The sequence below is a fragment of the Electrophorus electricus genome, chromosome 22, assembly GCF_013358815.1.
Source record: "Electrophorus electricus isolate fEleEle1 chromosome 22, fEleEle1.pri, whole genome shotgun sequence".
NCBI classification, from domain to species: Eukaryota; Metazoa; Chordata; class Actinopteri; order Gymnotiformes; family Gymnotidae; genus Electrophorus; species Electrophorus electricus.
This window is the reverse complement of record NC_049556.1, coordinates 9,372,591-9,394,677: the sequence shown is the minus strand read 5'-3', so window position 1 is coordinate 9,394,677 and position 22,087 is coordinate 9,372,591. Positions and strand designations below refer to the sequence as shown.

At 49.8% G+C, this 22,087-nt stretch overlaps 1 protein-coding gene across 2 annotated transcripts in view; it reads right to left on the bottom strand.

The window, feature by feature from the left end:
- acap3a (ArfGAP with coiled-coil, ankyrin repeat and PH domains 3a) overlaps window positions 1–22,087 on the bottom strand; it is a 48,803-nt gene that overhangs the window by 20,552 nt on the left and 6,164 nt on the right. For both annotated transcript variants that reach the window (XM_026998653.2, XM_026998654.2), the window contains exons 2-4: window positions 8,444–8,501; window positions 5,067–5,186; window positions 4,223–4,276 (exon numbers count right to left, since the gene is read on the bottom strand). In XM_026998653.2, the coding sequence (XP_026854454.2) occupies window positions 4,223–4,276; window positions 5,067–5,186; window positions 8,444–8,501 (232 nt within the window). The remainder of the gene's footprint in view (window positions 1–4,222; window positions 4,277–5,066; window positions 5,187–8,443; window positions 8,502–22,087) is intronic.

Here is a 22,087-nt window from a genome sequence, read left to right as displayed (position 1 = left end):
TGCACATTGTAAATAATGTGTAAATAATCTTTTGTGCATCATTAATGGTTAATGGTTAATAATTAATACATATTAATTAATACATATTTGCTAATGACTGGGAACATTGTCATTGTTAGATCCGCATGTAAACGCCCGTTTTCACCCATAGAGGGAGCTCGCACACTGCTTTCATCGTCGCGCTCATAACGGTGCAAATCGGAAAGCGCGCCCTCGTGACTGCACGGTATGGTCCTCTCATTCAAATGCAGGTCCACGCGCCATGCAAAATGCAGCGACGGCAGCTAAAATAGGTCAGTCGGTTACACAGGGAGGGAGGAGAAGAGGGGAGAGAGTGATGGAGAGATTGGGGACAAAAGAGAGGTACAGATGGCAGAAACAAGACAAAGACATGATGAGGAGAGAGAGAGAGAGAGAGAGAGAGAGAGAGAGAGAGAGAGAGAGAGAGAGAGAGAGAGAGCGAGCGCTGCAGTGGCCCCAACTCTTCATGCCAATATTCCCATGGATAATCCCTTGATTGGATGTGTTTTATCCCACCTCTGGAAGTGTTTTATGACCTAAATCCCTGGGAAAAGGCTCGATCCATCACTGAGACAGTGTGACCATCTGCATCTGTAATTGTGCTACAGGCAGCAACACTATCAGTCATCAGACACTGCTGTGCACACACACACAGGGAACAGAGCATCCCAGGGACTTGGTGGACAGGAGGTCAGCGTATGGGCAGAATCTAAAGACGTTCACGAAGTTAAAGATACTCATAGCAATTATATGATAAAGGCATGCATAGACGCCACTAAGAATCCTAATTAGTGCAGACTGTGCACAGGCATTTTGAAAGGCTTGGACTCACCTACAGCTAATTCACAAAGAAACGTGTGCCACAGTGAGAATCGGAGCTTTCACACACTGCAAACGTGACCCAAAACGTGTGCCACAGTGAGAATCAGAGGTTCCAAACACTGCTAACGTGACCCAAAATGTCTGCCACAGTGAGGGTTAGAGCTTTCACACACTGCTAACATGACCCAAAACGTGCTTGATCCATTGCATCAGTACTGGCTAAATCTCATCAACAGATGTTCACAACCCCAAAGCAGGCCGAGCCTTTCTGTGGGGTAATTCCCCAGGTGTGTGGATAAACTGAATGCTTGTTCAGAGTGTGGGCCATTTTATTGTCCAAAATAAATGTAAACACGTTCCCCAGAGGGTGAGGGTAGAAGAGAAGTTTTTTGTTCTTCATGTTCTGCTCTCATCACATCCAAGACCAGGGAGGCACTCAGATAGCAACTATGGGGTTGCCTGAGTCAAACACACACGCGTGCACACACACTCACTCACACACACACACACACACACACACACACACACATGCACTGTGTTGGTGCGGTAGAGTGTCGTGCATGTAAACGGTTCTAGAAGGTGTGAGGTGACCACTCTCTGTCCACACGGCCTTTCTCAGCATGGCGACTAGCAGGGGCTTCCCCATGTGTGGCCTAAAGTCTGCCAGACTGGCTTTTAATCAACTGTTGTGTGCCAAATGAGCATTTAGCCTTGTGAAGTGTGACACACACACACACACACACACACAAACTACGCACACATACGCACATGCACACACACACACACACACACACACACACACACACACACACACACACACACACACACACACAAACTACGCACACATACGCACATGCACACACACACACACACACACACACACACACACACACACATACCTACACACACACACACACACACACACACACACACACACACACACACACACACACACACACACACTGATACACCACAAGCACCTCATTCAAAAACAGACAGAGGCCGTTTGGAAACGGGGTAGTGTAATTGTATGGCAGCGTTGTAATGACGTTGTTTTATTGTGGAACTGAGTCAGTTTCATGAGGGCAGTGCTCGGTTCTTTCCCCTCTCTAAGCCATTTTAAAGTAAAGAAGGATTTGATAATTAGCGGACGTGTTGAGTCGGCTGTGTTGAGTCAGAGAAGACCCAATGTAAACCGCAGCGGTACACTACAGAGACGGGCTTGGGACCACGTGCTCCCTTTTATTAGGGGTGAGATCAAGTGATGCTGCTGTCACCTGACAGTCAGCTGCCTGAGGTTTTCCTCATGTGTGGAGGCGTGGAAACGGTGATGTCTCTCACAATTCCTCTCTCCTCCGCCCAACAGTTTCAACAGGAAATGTGGAAAGCTCTGGTACTTTCTGTTGTCTCCTGCTGATCTGTAAGACCAAGACTGGTCCTCTCCATGCCAGTATTCCCATGGATAATCTCTTGATTGTGACAACTGCTTTTCTGGAAGTGTAAAACTCCCATAAATCCCTGGGAGAACCCAGAGTGGATTCTCCCTCGATTCCCCTGCCCTTCACCTCTCCATCTGCCTGCTATGTGCCATTTTCCAGTCTTCTTTGTTCCTTCCTTCCTGTCTTCCTCTCAATAAATCAGGAAAATAATTCAAATTCTATTTTTCCCATTCTGACATGGAAACAGAGAACATTCCAGGACATTAAGGAAGCTTTACCATCATCCCGTGGTGTAATCAACGTTTCAGAGCCTTCAGTGACGGCTGTTCTGTACCGCGGCACCATCCATGATTAACTGCCAGGAGGAACGGCCTGCTCGGCGCTCAGCGACCAAGTGAGTCTCCTCGCTTCTCTCGCCGGCCTCTCCAAAGACGTCTCGGACACAGAATCCCAGGTCTACTGCATTCTCGCATTCAGCGTATTTCCAGCTCAAGTTTGAGTCGCCGTGTAACGTACGTGAGCCGCCCCTAGGAAAGGTCACACACCCGGTGTCTACTCATACCGCTTGGATGTTTGTGGGTGAGTGTGTGTGTGTGTGTGTGTATGTGTGCACGAGGACACGAAGGAATGGAAACCAAGGTGTTGACAGCAGCAGTTACCCTTAAAGTAACAAGTCACTATTAAAATATACTTAGCACTGTACTTATACTTTACACTTCGCAATAAACAGGAAGTCCTCACTGGCAATTTTATCTTCCACCTCATATGTACTAGCCACATATCAATAGGTTACTTAAATACAAATTAATAATGCACAAGTTAATGTTATTTTCCATACTATACTTGAGTAAAAGTGTTTGTAGTTAACAAGCCTAAAAGATTGAGTGAATATTAGTCGTTTCAAGCATACATTATAGATGACTACTATTAGCTCCTGTAACAGCAACCACAATGTGTATTTACTGCCTATGACTGACAGCTACATTCATCTCTCCATAGTCTGGCTCCACACACGTTCAGAAGCCCTCTCTCTCTCTCTCTCTCTCTCTTTCTCTCCCTCGCTCTCTCTCTCTCTCTCCCTCGCTCTCTCTCTCTTCCTCTCTCTCTCTCTCTCGCTCTCTCTCTCTCTCACACACACACACACACACACACACACACACACACACACACACACACACACACGCGTGCGCACATACGCACACACGCACACATCCTGTACAACAGAAGGACAGTGGCAGGGTTGACCAAAGCTACTTCTCCCATGATGACTTGAGCCTTTAACCTCCTTTCTGATACTGTGTCCCTCTGTGTCCCCAGCCACCCTGTCTTTTATGCTGTCTTCAGCTCCTTTGCTCTGTGAACCACTTCATAACTGTGTGCGTGCGTGTGTGTGTGTGTGTGTGTGTGTGTGTGTGTGTGTGTGTGTGACCTGCACAACCATCAGTCATCAACAAAACACAAACACGACCAGGGCAGGAAACTGACATCATCACTGTCCTAGAGGATGGCCTCTAGACCTTAGTGAGGAAACCCCAGCCAGCTATTAGTGACACCATCGGTGATCCGCACATGATCAATAACCCTCTAAGCACTACGTGAAATGGCTACGGCGCAAAAGGGTATTGGATCTGGGCATTTCAGCTTCCCAGAAAGCGCTGCCTGATCTCAACACCGCTAACAGACCTTGCTCTCTTAGACCCACCCAGCGCAAAAAGTGACTGTTCGCTCTTTGGGCCACCGAAGAACCCGATCAACAGAAGAGATTTTCAGAAAAATAATCTATGCCAGATTTTTCCAGAACCTTCCCCGACCCAAGCCCACCCTGTTTGTGTGGGCGTCCAGGGGCTCGACGGTGTCAGCGCTTCAGGATGTGATAACAGTATGGGGGCCGTCGCCATGGTCACGGTTGATGGGAAAGGAAGGGTGAGTGGGGGACGTACCATGTGGTAGTTCACTATTTCCTGCAGACTCTCTCCACACTTCTCCAAACATTCCTGGAACCAAACAGGAAGAGAGGAGAACAGTTACTACCCCAAAGCATCTTAAAAACGGGAAACAATGACCATCGTTCTTCTCGCGGACATATGTGCATATCAAAGGCACTTCATTATTGAGGAAACACATTTCTGAGGGATCGGCATGCTAGGACACAGCTTTAGGTCATGTAGATGTCGTGTAGAGGTCGTGTAGAGGTAATGTAGCATGAAACCGCAGCCTCACTGCAGTTCACAGTGCCACTCATCACTGGCCATCGTCATGGCTTATACGAGACCTTTATTACTGAATGTTAATTACACGTCTAGCGACACGTGTGTCTACGATGTCACCGATAAACATGTCTGATCAGACATATCTGCTGTCAGAAGACAGAGTCCACGGAGTGCACACAGCAGGGTCTGGTGAGATGACATTGCACTGTTGCGTCTACGTTTGTACGATGGAAAAAGCAAGATCCTCAGTATTAGCCAAATATGTGAGCCAACATAACTCTTAATACTGATTACAGGTGGCGGCAAGCAGTCTGCCCCTACTGCGCATAGAGACAGAGAGAGAGAGAGAGAGAGAGAGAGAGAGAGAGAGAGGAGGATCTTGGCTGTGTGCAGCATCTCGGGCCTGTTTCTCATTGCCTAAAGACCTGGCTAATTAAAGTGTGGGAATGAGCAGTTTTAACAACACTACTAGTGAAAACAGGGGGGTGAGGAGGCTTAAAAAGTTGTATTTGATACAGTCGAGGAATATGTGTACTCAGTGTTACCAAACACACACACACACACACACACTCACCGATATCATTCCGTCCTCCTTGCACTGTTGCGACAGGTCTCGGATGCCGTTGACGAAGAGCTTGTTGGCACTGACATATGCCTTCCCTGCTTCAATCATCCCACTGCACAGCTTCACCAGCTAGGGGCAGAAAGAGAGAGAGAGAGAGAGAGGGAGAGAGAGAGAGAGAGAGAGAGAGAGAGAGAGAGAGACAGAGACACAGACAGACAGAGCGAGCAGGAGAGACAGAATAATTCACTCACCCTGTGATTTATTTTGCATGCTGATACGTCAGCGAAGATGATCTTTTCCATCGATCAATCTCGACTTCTGTGCTCTGGCTTTTTGGTTCTATCAGCTACCACATTCATGCCTCAATAAAACTCAGTGATTCAAATCACACAATCTAACGTCAGAGGGAGCACACACTCTTCCTAAACCCTGAATCACAGTAATACCCACAATGATCCCCCTGCACGGACAGAAACACGTTACAACACCCCCCCCCACACACACACACACAGACACGACAAATGCACTTTCATCTCACTAATGTGCCAATTAAGATCACACACAAAGTCTATAGCGAGCACTTCTCACTTTCCCCATGTGGGACAGATCAGTAAGCATTTGCACAGGGACATCCCATGTGGTCACATGTTTGCTTTAAGCCTTCAATTATTACTCTAGGTCCTGTGTGTGTGTGTGTGTGTGTGTGTGTGTGTGTGTGTGTGAGAGAGAGAGAGAGAGAGAGAGAGAGAGAGAGAGAGAGAGAGATAGAGTGTGTGTGTGTGTGTGTGAGTGTGTGAGAGAGAGAGAGAGAGAGAGAGAGAGAGAGAGAGAGAGAGAGAGAGAGAGAGAGAGAGAGAGAGAGAGAGAGAGAAGTGCATTCTCAGATGGCTTGCATGTGTGAGACTGCACAAGAACACAGTCATCTGACTCTGGAGTCATCACACTGTGGCTTACATTGTTATACATCTAACTCAGAGCAGAAGTGGAGTGTTGTGATTTATTTAGCTTATTTCTCCCATTCCTTCCCTTTTGTTTGGCCTGTGTGGATTCATTCTCTCTCTCCCTCCCTCTCTCTCCCTCTCCCTCTCCCTCCCTCTCTCTCCCTCCCTCTCCCTCTCCCTCCCTCTCTCTCCCTCTCCCTCCCTCTCTCTCCCTCTCTCTCCCTCTCTCTCCCTCCCTCTCTCTCCCTCTCCCTCCCTCTCCCTCTCCCTCCCTCTCTCTCCCTCTCCCTCCCTCTCCCTCTCCTTCCCTCTCTCTCCCTCTCCCTCCCTCTCTCTCCCTCTCTCTCCCTCTCCCTCCCTCTCTCTCCCTCTCCCTCTCCCTCCCTCTCCCTCCCTCTCCCTCCAGCTCTCTCCCTATCCCTCCCGCTCTCTCTCTCTCTCTCCCACTCCCCCTCTCTCTCTCTCTCCCTCCCTCTCTCTCCCTCTCCCTCCCTCTCCCTCTCTCTCCCTCTCTCTCCCTCTCCCTCCCTCTCCCTCCCTCTCCCTCCCTCTCTCTCCCTCTCCCTCCCTCTCCCTCTCCCTCCCTCTCCCTCCCTCTCCCTCACTCACACCAAGGCACCAGGGCAATAGGCAATGTGGCTGCACTCCCAGCCAGGGAACGTCCATTCCTGTTCCTTCTCACACTTCGGTTCCAAAACCCCAAACTGTGTGAGCAAACACACAACGTCCCTGAAAGAGTCCCCCCCTCCCCCCGAAGCCTAACAACGTGCAACATCGCCGCATTTATGCACGAGAAAGTAAACCTACGCTACCATCACAAACCTCTAACTCGCCTCTTAGCCTAGTATTGATAGTATTGACTAGTTTGCGCCTGCCGTAACCGCTCAGACCATTTCGCTATGGATACGACACTAAGCATTTTTGAGAAAGCTTCCAGTTCATACCGTTGCCGCGGTTGCAGGAGGGGAGGGACGGTAACCGTCTCAGGACGCCCCGCTGTCCTGCTCTGCGTGATCTAACTGTCTACTTGTCCTGTAAGTACATAAGCCACCTACTGCATCTGGGAAGAGAACTCTAAGGCCAAAACAACAACAATCCACGAGGTCCAACACGAGACCTAAAACCGGCTCTCAAAAATACCAATGAGGTAAATGGGACAAATTACTGGGCTATTTAGGCCCGACCACTGTTCACTGCCTCAGCGCAAATCATTACGGTCCAAAGAACAAATGATCACATTTCAGACGAACAGACTGAAGACGTAGGGGAGACAGAAGCATGGTGTAATCTTTCTAACACTGTCACTGAGGAAATAAAAATGCTTGCAGTGTCTGAGAAATCGTTGGCACGGTAAAATGTGAATGACCTTTAATGTTACATAGCTAGCTAGCCTGGTATTTCTTGTCCAAATGACCCACAGGTGGGCTAGTTTGCAAACAAACACAGCAGAGGACCATGCATGACCAAATGTCTCTGGTATCACTCATTGCTTGCTAGCTAATGTTAAACTGGGATTAGTTAGTACTAGCTGTGGGCCAGCCCACTGGGGTCTAGCTGCTAGGTGGTCCCGCAAACCTCAAACTACTGAGATTTTGTAAACCACAATGTATGCAAAAGGAGGGGAGCAGTAATCCAATCTGACAGCTGTCACTCAAAGTGATTGGGACCAGATGGGCCAGTGACATCACGGGCATTAGCCGGGCATCTGCTCTCTTGATTGCAGACAAACAGTAGTCAGACTACTGTGTTATAATGGACAGTCTCTTTTCCATACTCTCTATAGGATCATTTAAAACACCCCCCCCCCCCCCATATATATATATATATATATATATATATAAATCACTGTGATTCGAAATTGATTGAGTGCGATTCTAAGTTGATTCAATGGCTATAAAGCAAAAGAAGAATAGGACCATGTGTATTTTGGTGAATTTGCTTACATTTTTCAGCTAGTAAAACAGTTGCACTTCAGTTAAACAGGGTTATAGTCAGAATGTCCATGAAATCATCCTCCCTGTCCACCACACACACGTTGAGCAACAACCGCCACTGTGACCTAAGAACCTTGTATACTTTTAAAGAGAAAACAGTAAAGTGGGAAAACATTTCCCACCACAGTTCTGTTCCCAAAGACCCGCCCTTTGGTGGGCCAGGAAATGACCACCTGACCCTGCGGCGGCGGCAGATGATTTTAGTGCTTGACCGTGAAATGAGACTCCTGTAGTGCAAATGCCCAGCGTCTCATCAGTACGGGTGAGAAGAAAAGCCATTTTTAACCAGCTGCCCTGTTATCATGTTGTGCTGTAGCATAAAGCAGAGGGAGGAGCCGGGACAATCTGAGGGAGGGGCCGAGACGAGGAGCTAAGAGACCAGCTGGGGGAGGAGTTGAAGGCGGGGCTGAGGGCGGGGCTGAGTGAGATTGAGGGAGGGGTCTCAGTTTACCTTGTCTAACTTAGCTTCGATCTCCACTACTTCAGTTTCCACCTCATCGATGTTCGCCCTGGAAAACAAAGCATAACGCAGTCGGTCTGTTATTTCTGCAAATGTTCAAACTTCAAAATATGTGGGTTTGCTTTGCTGGGGTTTGTTTTGTGTAATGATATTGATTTATGGCATCAATTTCTCAAAACTGATTATATCTTTCCCTGAATTGATCCAAACCTTCATATCTCATTCTTAGAGTCTGAGTTCAATCTATTTAACATACAAACAGCTCACTGAAAGCTTTCAGATGGCAGAATGAAACCAAATCTACAACAGTCCGAGTGCTTAAGCCACGCCCACAGTGCATAAGGATGCTGCTGACGGATATTAACGTGTCGTTGGCAAACAAAGGACATTTTCTCTGAAACTCCCTGAGTTTAAAGGTCTATTATCTCCACAGAAAAGTGTGTGCAAGTTGGTTCTTGTGTCTTGGCTGTATACAGGTTGTCAGCTGGAGATGTTAAGAGGGCACAGAGTCGTAACAACCTTCTGGTTACAATGCCAACTATAGAGAACGAAGAGCAGTGGCTTCCTTGGGGAAATAGCTAAACTCTAGTACACACTTATTGCCAAGCACTAAAGTGGTTTGCAATGATCTGCGTATGATTGGCTGGATTGGACGGAACTTGACTTGTATGGTGATTTGAGAGGGAGATGGACTGGCTTTATTAGTTGAGAAAAGGAGTGAGCACAGGGAGGGAGCCAGCTGATGTGGAAGTTGAAGTTCTTCATACGTGGATTTAAACTTTAAAGGATTTGACTCCTGCCTCAGCTCGCGTTTCCTGCCCTGGTTACTCTCTGGAAGATGAGGGCATAAAGCTAACGGTCTGAAGTTAAAAACATACCATGCACGCCAGCACGTTATGCAATGCAGGCACTGCCCTGGGCATTTTCTAGATGTTAAGACCTCTCATGTCAAAGACACCGGCCCAAGAAATCGTGTATAGTGCTGATTCGGAGGCAGGAGTAACGTGGGATATCAGAGCTCACAAAGTTCTCCCTGGAGAAGGATGGAGTCTCCTTTATTCTTCAAATGGCAGCATGGCCTAAATCTGTCGGTATTTCTGACACTGAATGGGTCTAAGAAACAGCTGAGAAACACACCCGCTGTGAGACAGTCGGTGCGCGCATGTATGTGTGTGTGCGCGAATTGCACACACGAGCACGCGTATTTTTCACCGGAGTGTTGATGAGTGATGGAATGGAGGATGGCGGTCCTCGGTAATTTGACAGAGGAAGAGAGAGAGAGAGAGAGAGAGAGAGAGAGAGAGAGAGCGAGAGAGAGAGGCTAACCACAGTGCATGGCTAAATCAGCTCAATAGCCAACAAAGGCCAGACGACCACACCCACAGCCTTGGGGGAGCCTCCACACCTGCGTCTATGAGCGTCTGCGCGATGAGTGTGAGCGACTGTTTCTAAAGAACGTGGACGTGAAGGTGTTTGTTTAGAAATGTGAAATGATGGAGTGCGTACGCCAGCCCCCACCCTCCAAGCTGGTGGACATGCCCCACTTTTGGAACACAGCTGTGATATCCCTGGGTCGTTGTCATGGAAGAAATCGCAGGATGAACGGAATGATAAGATCCTGCTCTAGAGTGATGCAAATCAGATGTAGACTGAGAGATGGAGAGCTACTCTCTCACACACACACACACACACACACACACACACACACACACACACACACACACACACACAAGCACGCACACACACACACGCACGCACGCACGCACACACGCACGCACGCACGCACGCACACACACACACACACACACACGCGCGCGCACGCACGCACGCACGCACGCACTCACACACACACACACACACACACACACACACACACACCCCCGAGCTGTGATAGCCCTCTTGGCTGTATGTAAATGACTTCCTCTCCCTGATGCCTGTCCTATATCCAGCATTGCACAGCAGCCCCAGCCCTAACCAACACAACCCCAACACAACCCCAGCCCTACCCAACACAACCCCAACACTGCCCAACACAACCCCAGCCCTACCCAACACAACCCCAGCCCTACCCAACACTGCCCAACACAACCCCAGCCCTACCCAACACAACCCCAACACAACCCCAACCCTCCCCAACACAACCCCAGCCCTACCCAACACAACCCCAACCCTCCCCAACACAACCCCAGCCCTACCCAACACAACCCCAACACTGCCCAACACAACCCCAGCCCTACCCAACACAATCCCAACACTGCCCAACACAACCCCAACCCTCCCCAACACAACCCAATCAACCCCAACAAACACTTTCTAATGCAACCCCAACCCTCCCCAACCCAACACCAACACCACGCAACACGGAGCCACGTTTTTTAGAACGATAACAGCATTCTACATCTTTGAAGACAAATGCGTATGAACTTTTTGTCAAATGTATTTGAAAGTATGAAATATAACTGCCAACATGCCCAATATGAAAGGCCTGAGTATGAAAAAAAACAAAAACAAAACAACTACACCAGAACCTAGCCGATCAAACTGGACGCAGAGGTTGCCAGGTTGGAATGGGTGTGTGTGATGCCCCGGACACGGGGCTTCAGCTGCTCCCTCTCTGACCCCAGACTCTCACCTCCTCCCTCCATCCCGCCAGTCCCTCTGCCACTGTCTACTTTCTTTGCTTTTCCGTCTTGTCTTTTTTTCCGTCCGCCTTCCTCTGCCGAGTGCGTTTCGTCGCCCACGAGGCTACCAGGAAACGCACGCGCCCCCCTGACCTCCTGCCGAAGCGGTCCCCTGTAACCATGACGACCGCTGCACGGGAGGCGGGGCTGACCCCTCTCCCTGCTGCCGGCAGCGCGGGCCCCGTCTGTCCTGATGTACTGCCACTGCTGTGAACAGAGAGCCCTCCCCACAATACCGCCATGACAGTCACTGGATAGCCATCGTATCGCCCAGAGACTCACTGATGTTTAATAAGACATCATATAAAGGAAAGCGCAGGTTGCTTCACAGCATACAACTCAAAGGAACTACAAAGGTGAGCAATCGTGCTGCCTAAATGGATTTTGATTTTGAAACCACCAATTGCTAAATTGGCTCAACACTAATTGTTGGATTCAGATGAAAGGGGACTATTAAAGCGGACTATTGCCACGGGCAACCACAGCGCACTTCTGGGCTCGAGCGCACCCCGGGGTGGGGACGCACGCTGCCGCGTAGACACTGGAGAGGGGGGAGCCCAGGATCTAGCAGTGAGCCCAGGAATTTTGTAACGGGATCAATCCCAGCTGACGGCTGCCGTCACCACGCCCTTGGGCAGAACCCGTAACCAGAAGCTATTCCAAAGTGTCTTCGTTGGTTTAACAATGACCATAATATTACTATGCAAAAGCCTCAGGTAAATACAATCAAACACTTCACTACAAATCCTAAGAGACACTCGTATTGCTATCCAAGACTCTTGCATTCCAGCGTCAAGGTACCGACGTTCCGTTTGTCAGTCTGGTAGGGCTATCGGAGGACAAAGCAAACATTACCTCATGCCTCTACGCTGTCTTGTTCTGGTTGCAGTTGCCAGTCTGGCAGTCTGGGTTTAGAACAAAGAAACAGCTGAGAACAGACCAGTGGGCAGAATTTGGCAGCTACGGGACTTGGCTGTGGTATTGGTGTCGTGCGTGTAAACCCACGTTCTGACCCGTACGTTTTTGCCAGGAAGGACCAGTTAAGACGGGCACTGCCCTACCCAGCCGGGTGCCAGTCGTAAAGTACACAGACTTCCTCCAGCTCCATCAAACACACTTTTAGGGAAAGGGGGTGTGTTTTGCCTTTCTGACACCTCAAGCAACCACAGAGAACACTAAGGAAATGTCTAAGATATAAAAACTGCATGGAAACACAGTCACACCTAACACGTTCATGTCTAAACCCTGTAGTTCTCCTAAGTGCCATTACATTTATGCAGAGGCTATGCTTGAAATGGAAACACATTAATGTGCCAGGCATGACATTAAGTCCAAAATGACTGGCGTGTTACTCCGCTTTCCACATGAGTTTATTCTCCTCTACACCCAGTACCTCTGCAGGCCTCCAGTGCTGGAAAATTCAACATTTTATATCTTAAAGAAAATACGTATCCCGTGTGTCACTTCGATTAAAATATGAGTAAGGTCCAGCTGATTTGAGGGGATGCGAAGGTCTAGACTTCCCCATTCTCGAACGGACTCAACGTCACATCCTCTCCTGAGACGCGATACCACCGGAAAGGCTAACTGGAGCCACGGTTCAGGAGCTTGTCGGAGTGGTACCAGGAGAGGGTTCTGTGGTGGGGGAGAGGCAGCGGCTCTCTGGGCCGTTTTTTCAGGCACTCTTTTGCAGTCTCGTTTGGGCTGTTTTTGGCGTAACGTCCCCCTGAGGTATCAGGGCGGACACGAAGGGACGGCTTCCAGAACGCCGGCAAGGCGGCTCTAGGCTGCTCTTTGAAGCTCGGCCTCCACGGCGCTCCTTTATGAAGCGCCCTCACAGAGGGACGTTTCTGGGCGGTCCCGGGCCCGGGACACCACGGTCTCGGGTCTCCTCCCAAATGCTGCTCAGTCCGTCAGCGAGAGCCAGCATCGCACCGAGCGTCCACGCCTCCGGTAGCGTCCCCAGAGCAGACGCGCCGGCTTATGCCAGGATTAATCGCTCATGCTCTGACGACGTTGCACTACGCCAACTGCAGCTGACCCCGGCCAAGCACGGCAGCTTGCCATAGTGTAATTATGACTACGCAGCAGTTCTGCTCGACATCGCAACATCGATACATAAACCAATATACTGACCTCTGTCCTGATATTTAAATATATCAATTTACACATTCGATTCTCCACAGCCTCTTTTGATTTTTGCTGCTTGATGTCCTTTCTTTCATCATATACTATATACGTGTGAAATTATATATATATATACACACACACACACACACACACACACACACATTTGATTAATGTGAATATCCACCATGCTTTATTTTAAGAGGCGTTTGACTTGTTTCACTTGTACACGGCTAAATTACTGACAGCTCATTTTGCTGAATTCCCTTTGAGGAAAAGGTGCTAAGCTTCCCAGCTGGAGTAAGCGCCTTTAATCCTCTGCATCACATCCTTGACCCAGTTCAGAGGTTTGCTTGGAATGAAGGCTCTTTTATGGACAGTTCCTTCATCCTGGCCCAGCACTGAAATCTACTTACTGGTTTCAAATGTGTGATCCTATGTTCATGAGTTAGGAATTTAGTGCCATAAAATTCATGCCATAATTCTGCATTTCAGAATCATAAAAGCTCTGTTTCTGAGCGAACAAACTTTAGACCAGGCCAGTACAGACAGGTATGTCGAAAGGATATGGCTTCTTGTCAACATTTCAGATGTGATAAATTAGAAACAGTGAACAGATCTCATTGTTGGCATTGTAACTGTGGTCTGATTGATACATTTGGGCCGCATTTGGACCAAAGCATCCAAGCTGGGGCCAGCATGGCTTCTCCACACGTGCACGACTCCCTCCCACAGCCGGAGTGAACTGGGACCACTCAACCAGTTCATCCAGCAGGCCCTGTAATGCTACAGTGTTTTCAGAGAGTCTTCTAGCCATCAGATTGGAGCTAACTTCAGCACGGAGGTCTAAAAAGGCGAAACCTTTGTGTGTGTGTGTGTGTGTGTGTGTGTGTGTGTGTGTGTGTGTGTGTGGTGGGGGGGCACTCCTTCATCACGGCCCTGAAACACAACACAACACAACAGCAACTAGGTGGGGAAGCTAAAAGGAAAGTGTGTGTGTGTGTGAGTGGGGTAGTGTGTGTGTGTGAGTGGGGTAGTGCTGTCTTCTCCATCTCTTTTTTGGCTTGCAAGGTGCTTTCTTCACCTGAGCGAGCGCTGACCCCTCCAAAGTCAACACGCTTCGCGGCCGGAACAGCGTCCGGCGAGACGCTGGAAATTTCGTCTGCTCTTGTCTGCCTCGTTTCCCCACCCCTCGCCACACAGCTCCGCCTTCACCCCACCCACACCCCGCCCACTCTACTCCCACACCCCGCCCACGCTCTCCCCGGTTAAATCTGCCCGCCAAAACCGTTGACAGCCTTGGGTGGTGAATTTTGGCCAGCTGTGCAGTGTTGCGCAGCCCGGCAGGACACTGGTCCGGCAGGACAGCTGAGAATGTGTCCGTTGGACAGCCTTTCCTTTCAAAGGAGGAACAGCATGCTTGCTGTGCGAGAGGCAGCCATTAAGTCCCAGCATGCTCAGAGACGCTGTAAATCACGGTAAGTTATTACTGCTGTCTAACGGCCATTCTGGACACCGGTCAAAGCACATGCATTCTCATGTGGTCAGTGAGAGTTCAGAAAGAGCGAGACAGCGAAGCTTTCTTTTCTGGGGACGCTCAAACTTAAATCACCTTATCTCAGTTCTCAAGAAATGAAACACACACCTTGCATACAGCAAATACAAAAGATGTGGACTAGAATCCACTTTGGAGGCAGGTAATAAAAGCCCCAGAGTTGTGTTCCGGTGTCTTTAAAAGCTACACGACCATTTTAGAGTTTTCTTCATTTGTACTGCTGTCCAGGAGTCACCAGCATCTTTGCGGTGTTCTAATTCACACACACACACACACACACACACACACACACACACACACACACACACACACACACACACACAGCGTGGAAAGCCAAAAGCTCTCTCTGGTCCCAGGGGCCAGACGGCACTCGGTCACGCCCCGACGAGCGGCTCCCATGGCTTGCGAAGCTCTCAGGCCGGAATCCTGCAGAGCATCCGGCTGGGCTAGCGCCCGTCACTGGAGGAATGCTCCCTCCCCCTCCAGCCAGGGCCGGCTGCTGAGGTGGGGGCCAACAGAGCCCCCCACCTCCTCTAGCTTCGGGTTTGCTGTCGCGGTCACGGTTTCTCTTACGCACAAGTCCACGGCTTTGCCGCTCCGACTTGGAGCTCAGCGTACTCACAGCCAGGACTTAAAGTATCCTTTTGCCTTCCTCGAGTGGACTTTAGTGATTTTAAATTTTGAAATGGACTAAGGACTGTACTGGTTTCGCAGCACTCCATGCAACTTTGGAGCAGAAGCGAGTGTGAAAATCACTTCCTTCCTGTCATCCGCCGCCAGGCCGTGCTGCTCCAGCCGATAATGCTGGGTTGGAACGATCCATCGACGGCCTGATCCGTTACGCGGGGGTGTGCTTCTCGGAGGCCGTCTTTTACCTTCAGCACTGTGAGAATTTCCAGCAAAATGAAAACGGTGCTGCTTTATTTTCTCCGGTCACACGTTTATTTTTAAGATAAAGTTAGCACGGGCTGCCGAGGAAATGTTGCATTATTCAAAAGAGGCTGTTGACCAACCCTGCTACAGTAACGTAGTTACAGTGAAACGCTGTGCTATAATACTATATTTAGAGACATATTTTTTAGATATTTTATCCAGAGCACACCAATAAAAGTTACATTTCACTGCAACTACACTGTCTGCTCTGCAATGCATCATATGCCAGTATGATTCACAAGAAACCCAGTCAGCACCCACAGGGTTGCTAATGACTCCATTAGTCACACTCAGTTTGGCTGAGTCCAATGGAGCCAAAGGCTAAGTGTGACCCTTCCGATGCTAACCTCTGACCTCTGAGAGAGCAGCTGGCCCTGCCCCGCCTCATCGCGCCCGAGATCAGACTGCCCGACACCACTTAGAGATGCTGACAGCAGGAGGCTACAGTCGCCCCAAACCTCCCCCTCACACACACACGCGCAATCACATACACACTCTCTCTTTCTCTCTCTCTGTATCTCCCTCCGGTCTCAAGGGAGGCGGGGTCAGCCTTGAGCGTTTTTTCCCGCTCTTTTTTCCTGATGTTTGCCAGATACAACAAACTCTTGCCCCTGTGTCTCTGCAACGGATTTTAAAAATATGGACTCCGGTACTTTAAGGCCCAGATAGCTAACAGGAGAACAGCACGCCCAGGGAACACGCCGGGTGCCTCCTGGCCTTCCGGCGCTGCAGTTATGCAAAGACGTCTGTTAACTGGAGTCTCACCAAAGAGCAATTTGCCACAGCAGAAGTCTCATGACAGACCACGAGCCCACCACCAGATACAAACAGCGCATGTATTGTGGGCAAAGCGACTTGTATTAAAAGTTCGTATGGAAATCTGATAACAGTAAAATTCATCTTATAGCAAATGTGCCAGAAGAAGGCAATATGTTTCAGTTTGAGGGCAGTTCTTAAGTTATAAACAATACCACCCGTGCTTTTATTCTGCCTGCGTAGAATTCTAAAAATAACTGCTGTCATTCTGTGTCTAAGCCACACGTTTATCAAAGCATCTGGGACACTTGATGCAGCACCTCAGCAAATGAATGGCTGATAAATTCATATGAGGTGCCCTGAGTGTATATTACGGATTCACTCAGGCCACTTGTGCATATCAATGTGCACATCTGAGTGTGCATGAGTGCTCCTCTGAGCACGCATATTAGTGCTCATCCTAGTGTGCACGAGTGCACATATGAGCACACATATTAGTGTGCATGAGCGTGCATATGAGTGCGCATATGAGTGAAATGAATAAATTAATTAAGAAAGAAATGAATAATGCATGCTATCAAGCATGAAGCCTTGTTGCTTCGATTGCTTACTTAGCTTTTGGTGGTTTCGTTCCTCTCTCGTGGGCTCTAGAGGGGAAGGCGGAGCTTTCCAGCACACGTGTCCGTAACACACGCATATGCTTCACTGAGAATGAGAGGGAACCCCTGCCAAATGCTCGCTCTTGTCTTCGGACCCAACAGCTCACCCACCCTCCAGCTTTGGAATTACAGTTGTCTGCACTTCCCTGCTCGTCTCCAGACAGACTTTAGATTTTGCTCTTTGTTTTGTTTTCTCTTGCAACTTCTGTTTTTTTTTTTATCCTTCAGGAGTGTTTTTCTCCCTACAATTAGTTAGGCATGGTCAGACATTCTTTGTCTCGCTATCAGAATTCCCATCGGTCCGAGTGTTGACATTACTCATGAGGAAAGTGGTCATCATGCCAGGGTGTTGCAGGGAAAATCTTGTGGCACTGTGGGCTAAATGAGGTGGGGGGGGCTGCTCCCCTCCTGTCTCCGCAGCAGCTTCGCCGGGAGACGCAGGCCCAGACACCAGCCGCTGCTCAAAACCTCAAAACCACGCAGCCGGAGTGTTCTTCCCGCACCTCGGAATAGCACGCAGCTGGACAAAAGCTGTGTGTAGGAGACGCCTCGCTCCCCTGGGATCAAATCACCCTGCGGATTGTATCACCTTCCACTGTCTGCGGGTGGAAACTCACACACGACCGCGTTAAAACACCCGGAGAACTTTAGGCGCAGAGCAACTAGTGTACAACCTAATCTTGCCTCCTGCACCCAGATCAGATCCATAAAATAGCAATAAAAACAAAAGAGGAATGAAACGTTATGTCGACGACAAACTACAAGCTAATATCTGAAAAAAGAAACAAAAAAACCCCAACTAAACACGAACCTGTGTCGGCATAAAGTAAAGGAGAAATCTGAGCACTGTTTCCATCCAATGACAGGCTACTTTAATATTCCCCAGCAGATGCCTAATTAGTGTAATGCGCTGTCCTCATTAGCTCTGGACAGTTTGCGTGAACACACACAGACGAGGCGTGTGAGGGGAGACAGGCGGAGAAACAGATGGCATCGTAGCTGGGTTTGGCCAGTGGTAAAACCTCACACATCTCTGTCGCAACACACACCAAAAAAAAAAATCCCAGGTTCCTTACTCTTCAGAGGAATTTAAGGATTCCTTGACCGTTTGTTGATCTTGGGTAAGAGATTAAGATTAAATTCTTGCTCTTGCAGACACTGTGTGGGTCTCTGTTTGCTGGTCTGTAGGACCAGTCTAAGGGAAGCCTTCCTCCTCCACGGAGGGTCTGTGAAGGGCATGTGCCATTAGCCCACAGACCCTGGGGAACACACACTTCAGACATGGAGCACCGAGTTCCAACAAAGGCTTCCACGGACGAGCGGGGGTATTAACCGTTTCATGCCACCACCCAGCCAGGGTAGTGCTTTCATGGCGTTCAGTGCCAGCTATTGAGTCACTCCACAATGAGTGCAGTTAGCGCACATTCCCTGCATAACAATGTGGTGATTAATGGCAACCGTCTCTTACTGATACCCTAATATCATTTTTTAGATACCACCAGTCTATTACAGAATTGATAGTAACATCAAGAATGTTTTTGAAGTGTTCACTAGTTTTTTGGCGCTGCAGCAATATGTCAAAAATGGGAATGAACAGAGGAAGATGTCGACGTTATGAGTGGCTGGCGTAGAGGTTGCTACTGGGGGCTTACTGCTACGGCCTGCCAGACTTGGGGGGGCACACGGCGAAGGTACAGCCATCGAGGTGTCCTGGCTTGCAGAGGAGGTTCACATAAGCGCCGGGTGGTCCGTCGTGACTGCAGCGTGCGAAAATGTCAGTGGGGAAACAAGGGAGCTATGCATAAACACACTCACACATGCATACACACACGCACACACACACACACACACACACACACTCACACACACACACACACACACAGACACACTGGCTATGGGAACGACCCCACACAATACTTCATTGTCCTCGGGCACAGGCGGAGCAGAGAGGCTCAGAGCCGGGACTCCCCTGTGCTTCTGTCCTCCAAGCTGAATGGGGGAAAAAGGCCCTCACAACGCCAGCGGCCACCCCTGGATGCTTGTTCCGATATCGCATTGTGTACGGAGAAAACGCAGAATTGGAAAGTGTAAGAACCCCCCCCCCCCCACCCGCCCCAACCCCACACCCTTTCTCTCTTGACTTCCGGAAGCGCTAGTCTCGGGGAAACGCCCGCGTTTTTGTGGGCTTGCACTCGTAGCTCACGTAGCTAAGCTAAATCATACCAGACCCAGGGTCTCTCCCCCTTACTGCCAAAGACCGAGAGAAACGGCCCTCAGACAGTAACATGGCTGTCCAAAACACTCCACAGTCATGCAGTAGCTCTTCTCCAATTATTTTTGTTCCGGAATTAATTTAAAACATGCTCCCTGAATGGAAGCGGGAGGCGGGTGGGGTGGGGTTACTGGTTGTCCATTTAAAAACATGGTCCATAAAACCAGACGCGTGACCACCGATTACAAAAGACCTTCAAGAACAACAATAATGAACAAAAATAGTGAGACAAAGAAAGAGAGTGGGAGGAGCTATAGGTCCCATCCAGGTGTTTCCTCAGCGGGGCTTTCACTCATGCTCTCTTCACGTCATCGTGCACCGCCAGGATGTTGATAATCCCACTCAACTCCCACTGGACAGGGAGACAGATAAGGTCCGGATAACAACAACCAGCTTCCTGCTGCACATAAAGCATTTACATTTAACAGACACTCAGGGCAACTTAGAATGATCAATCATGTCACAGAAGTAGGCACATGCAGAGTTAGGAGTCTTGCTCAAGCACTCTTAGGGGTTTAGCGCAGAGGCCAGATAGGGGCAGGAGGATTGTTACCCATTACACCATACCATTGTATTTGTGCCCTCCAAGCGCATTTGTGTTACCACCAAGTAAGGGATGCGAACATTAGCTGATAGCCTTGATCTGTCTGTTGGCCAGAAGCCGTTCGATCCATTGCCTGTCCTACTGCCCATGTTGGCCGGGGAATGTGCACTGAGCAGTAACGCCATCCTAACGCCAAGTGATAAAGCAGCTGGAGGGTGAATGATGGCTTTTCAAGAAGGGCTGCGGGTCCCGGCGGAGGCCCGGCCCGCCGCGTGCAAACTGCTGAGCCAAAAAATCCTGGGCCACGGCTCGGTGGCTGGCAGCGCGGATTGCCGGGCCTCGGGAGGCCGTACCACTACGGGGGCCAGGGGAGAGAGGCTGGCACACCGCCAGGAGAGAGGCCCATTAAACTGAGAGCGTTACCGTGGCCCGTCAGGGGCACCGTGGGTAAACTCGCCGAGGTTACAGAAGAAAGGGCTCGCCGCCTTCGTACGCCCCGTTATGTCGCCGCCGGTTAGTCATGTTAAGTAACAAGTGCTGTTTAGAGTCTGGTAATTGTTATTCTCTTCTGTGTGACGTGATTCATTTCTATACAGTGCAGATGAGCAGGGAACAGAGCTGACTCAGTCCTGGGTGAGATCCAGCATGTTGTGAGGTCATTTGCACACACGCACACACACCCCACTCCTCCCTTCTGGCCCTGTGAATGTTTTAGCAGGCCGCGGTCAGCACCGCGAGTTTCCTGTCTGTGACCCGGAGCTTGCTGGGAGATGACGAGACCGAGCAGGGCCGCGCCCAAATCAGAACCAGACGCGGGCTGCAGAGCGGCAGGCTACAAACATGAGTCGGCAAACATCCTGGAACCAGAGGCAGGCACCTGGGCAACAGCCGAGCTGCATGACACCGTCCCACTAAGCTGTCTGTGTGTGTGTGTGTGTGTGTGTGTGTGTGTGTGTGTGTGTGTAGGGGACTCCCGAATAAAGGCGGCGAGTTCTAAACGCAGTCGGGCTCTCGTCTTCCTCACTCTGAGTAAACAGCACCGGTTCATTACGAAGCCTTAGCGATGGCGTATTGAGGGAGGCTCCGTCTATGAGCCTGGCACTGCTGGGAAGCGTTTAGTCCGGGGCATTTCCAGGAGGTTCGGAGACAGACAGAGTGCAGAGACAGGCGCTCAGCGGGGGGACCACGGTCTGCGGCGCATCCGCTTCCATTTTTCCCCGCTTCCCCACCGAGGTGCCGCCACGCCACCACGAACTCCGGGGAAAGAAAACTATTTTTACACTATTTTTTAATGCACCTAGTTTAAAAAGCTGACCACTGACATCAGCTGTAGTGGGGGTGTGAGAGTGCAGGGCGAAGCCTCGTTTGCGGTCCCCAGGAACGGTTCTGCCGCGAACCTGAGTGTTTACCAGCAAGCTGACTCACACCATCCCCAGAGGCAGCAGAACCACGTCTGGCCCGCGAGGCACTTATGGCAGCCTGCCACGACGCGAGGGCGCGGGCCAGAGGCGGAGCTTAACGCTCCCTCCCCGCCTGCTTGTCCTTCCCTGGCCACGCCCACTGCCTTCGTCTCCCCCCCCCCCCAGCACGCAGTGGCAGGAGGACCCCAGAGGCGCTGCGTTTAGCTCTCTGCTCGCTCTGTTATGGACGTCGCATGCCGCTTGTGGTGAACGGTGGTAAGGAGAGAGACCTCAGTGCCGTCACGGGTGCGGGGGTCCCTGTCATGAACACTGATGGCATTGTTGCAGAGTTGAACACAGTCCAGGGCACATGTGCCCACCACCATTTCAGGGAATGTACTGCAGTTAGTAAGTCTGACAAGCAGTAGGAGGCTTGAGTATAATATACCCATACACTGAAATAGAGCGGCGGAAGGAAAGTGTGTGTGTGTGTGTGTGTGTGTGGGGGGGGTTGTCATATTGTAAATTATATCAAATAACGTTTTGTGTTGCCACTTTAATACCTTAAAAAAAGGTAATCGCCATCCACAGGAACCCAATGGGTCTGTCCAGCTGAGATCAGATGGGGTCCGAGCTGTTACGACGAAAGCTTCAATACCTACTGTTTTAACTTTGAAGATAAAAAAAAAAAGAACTACAAGCCTGTCA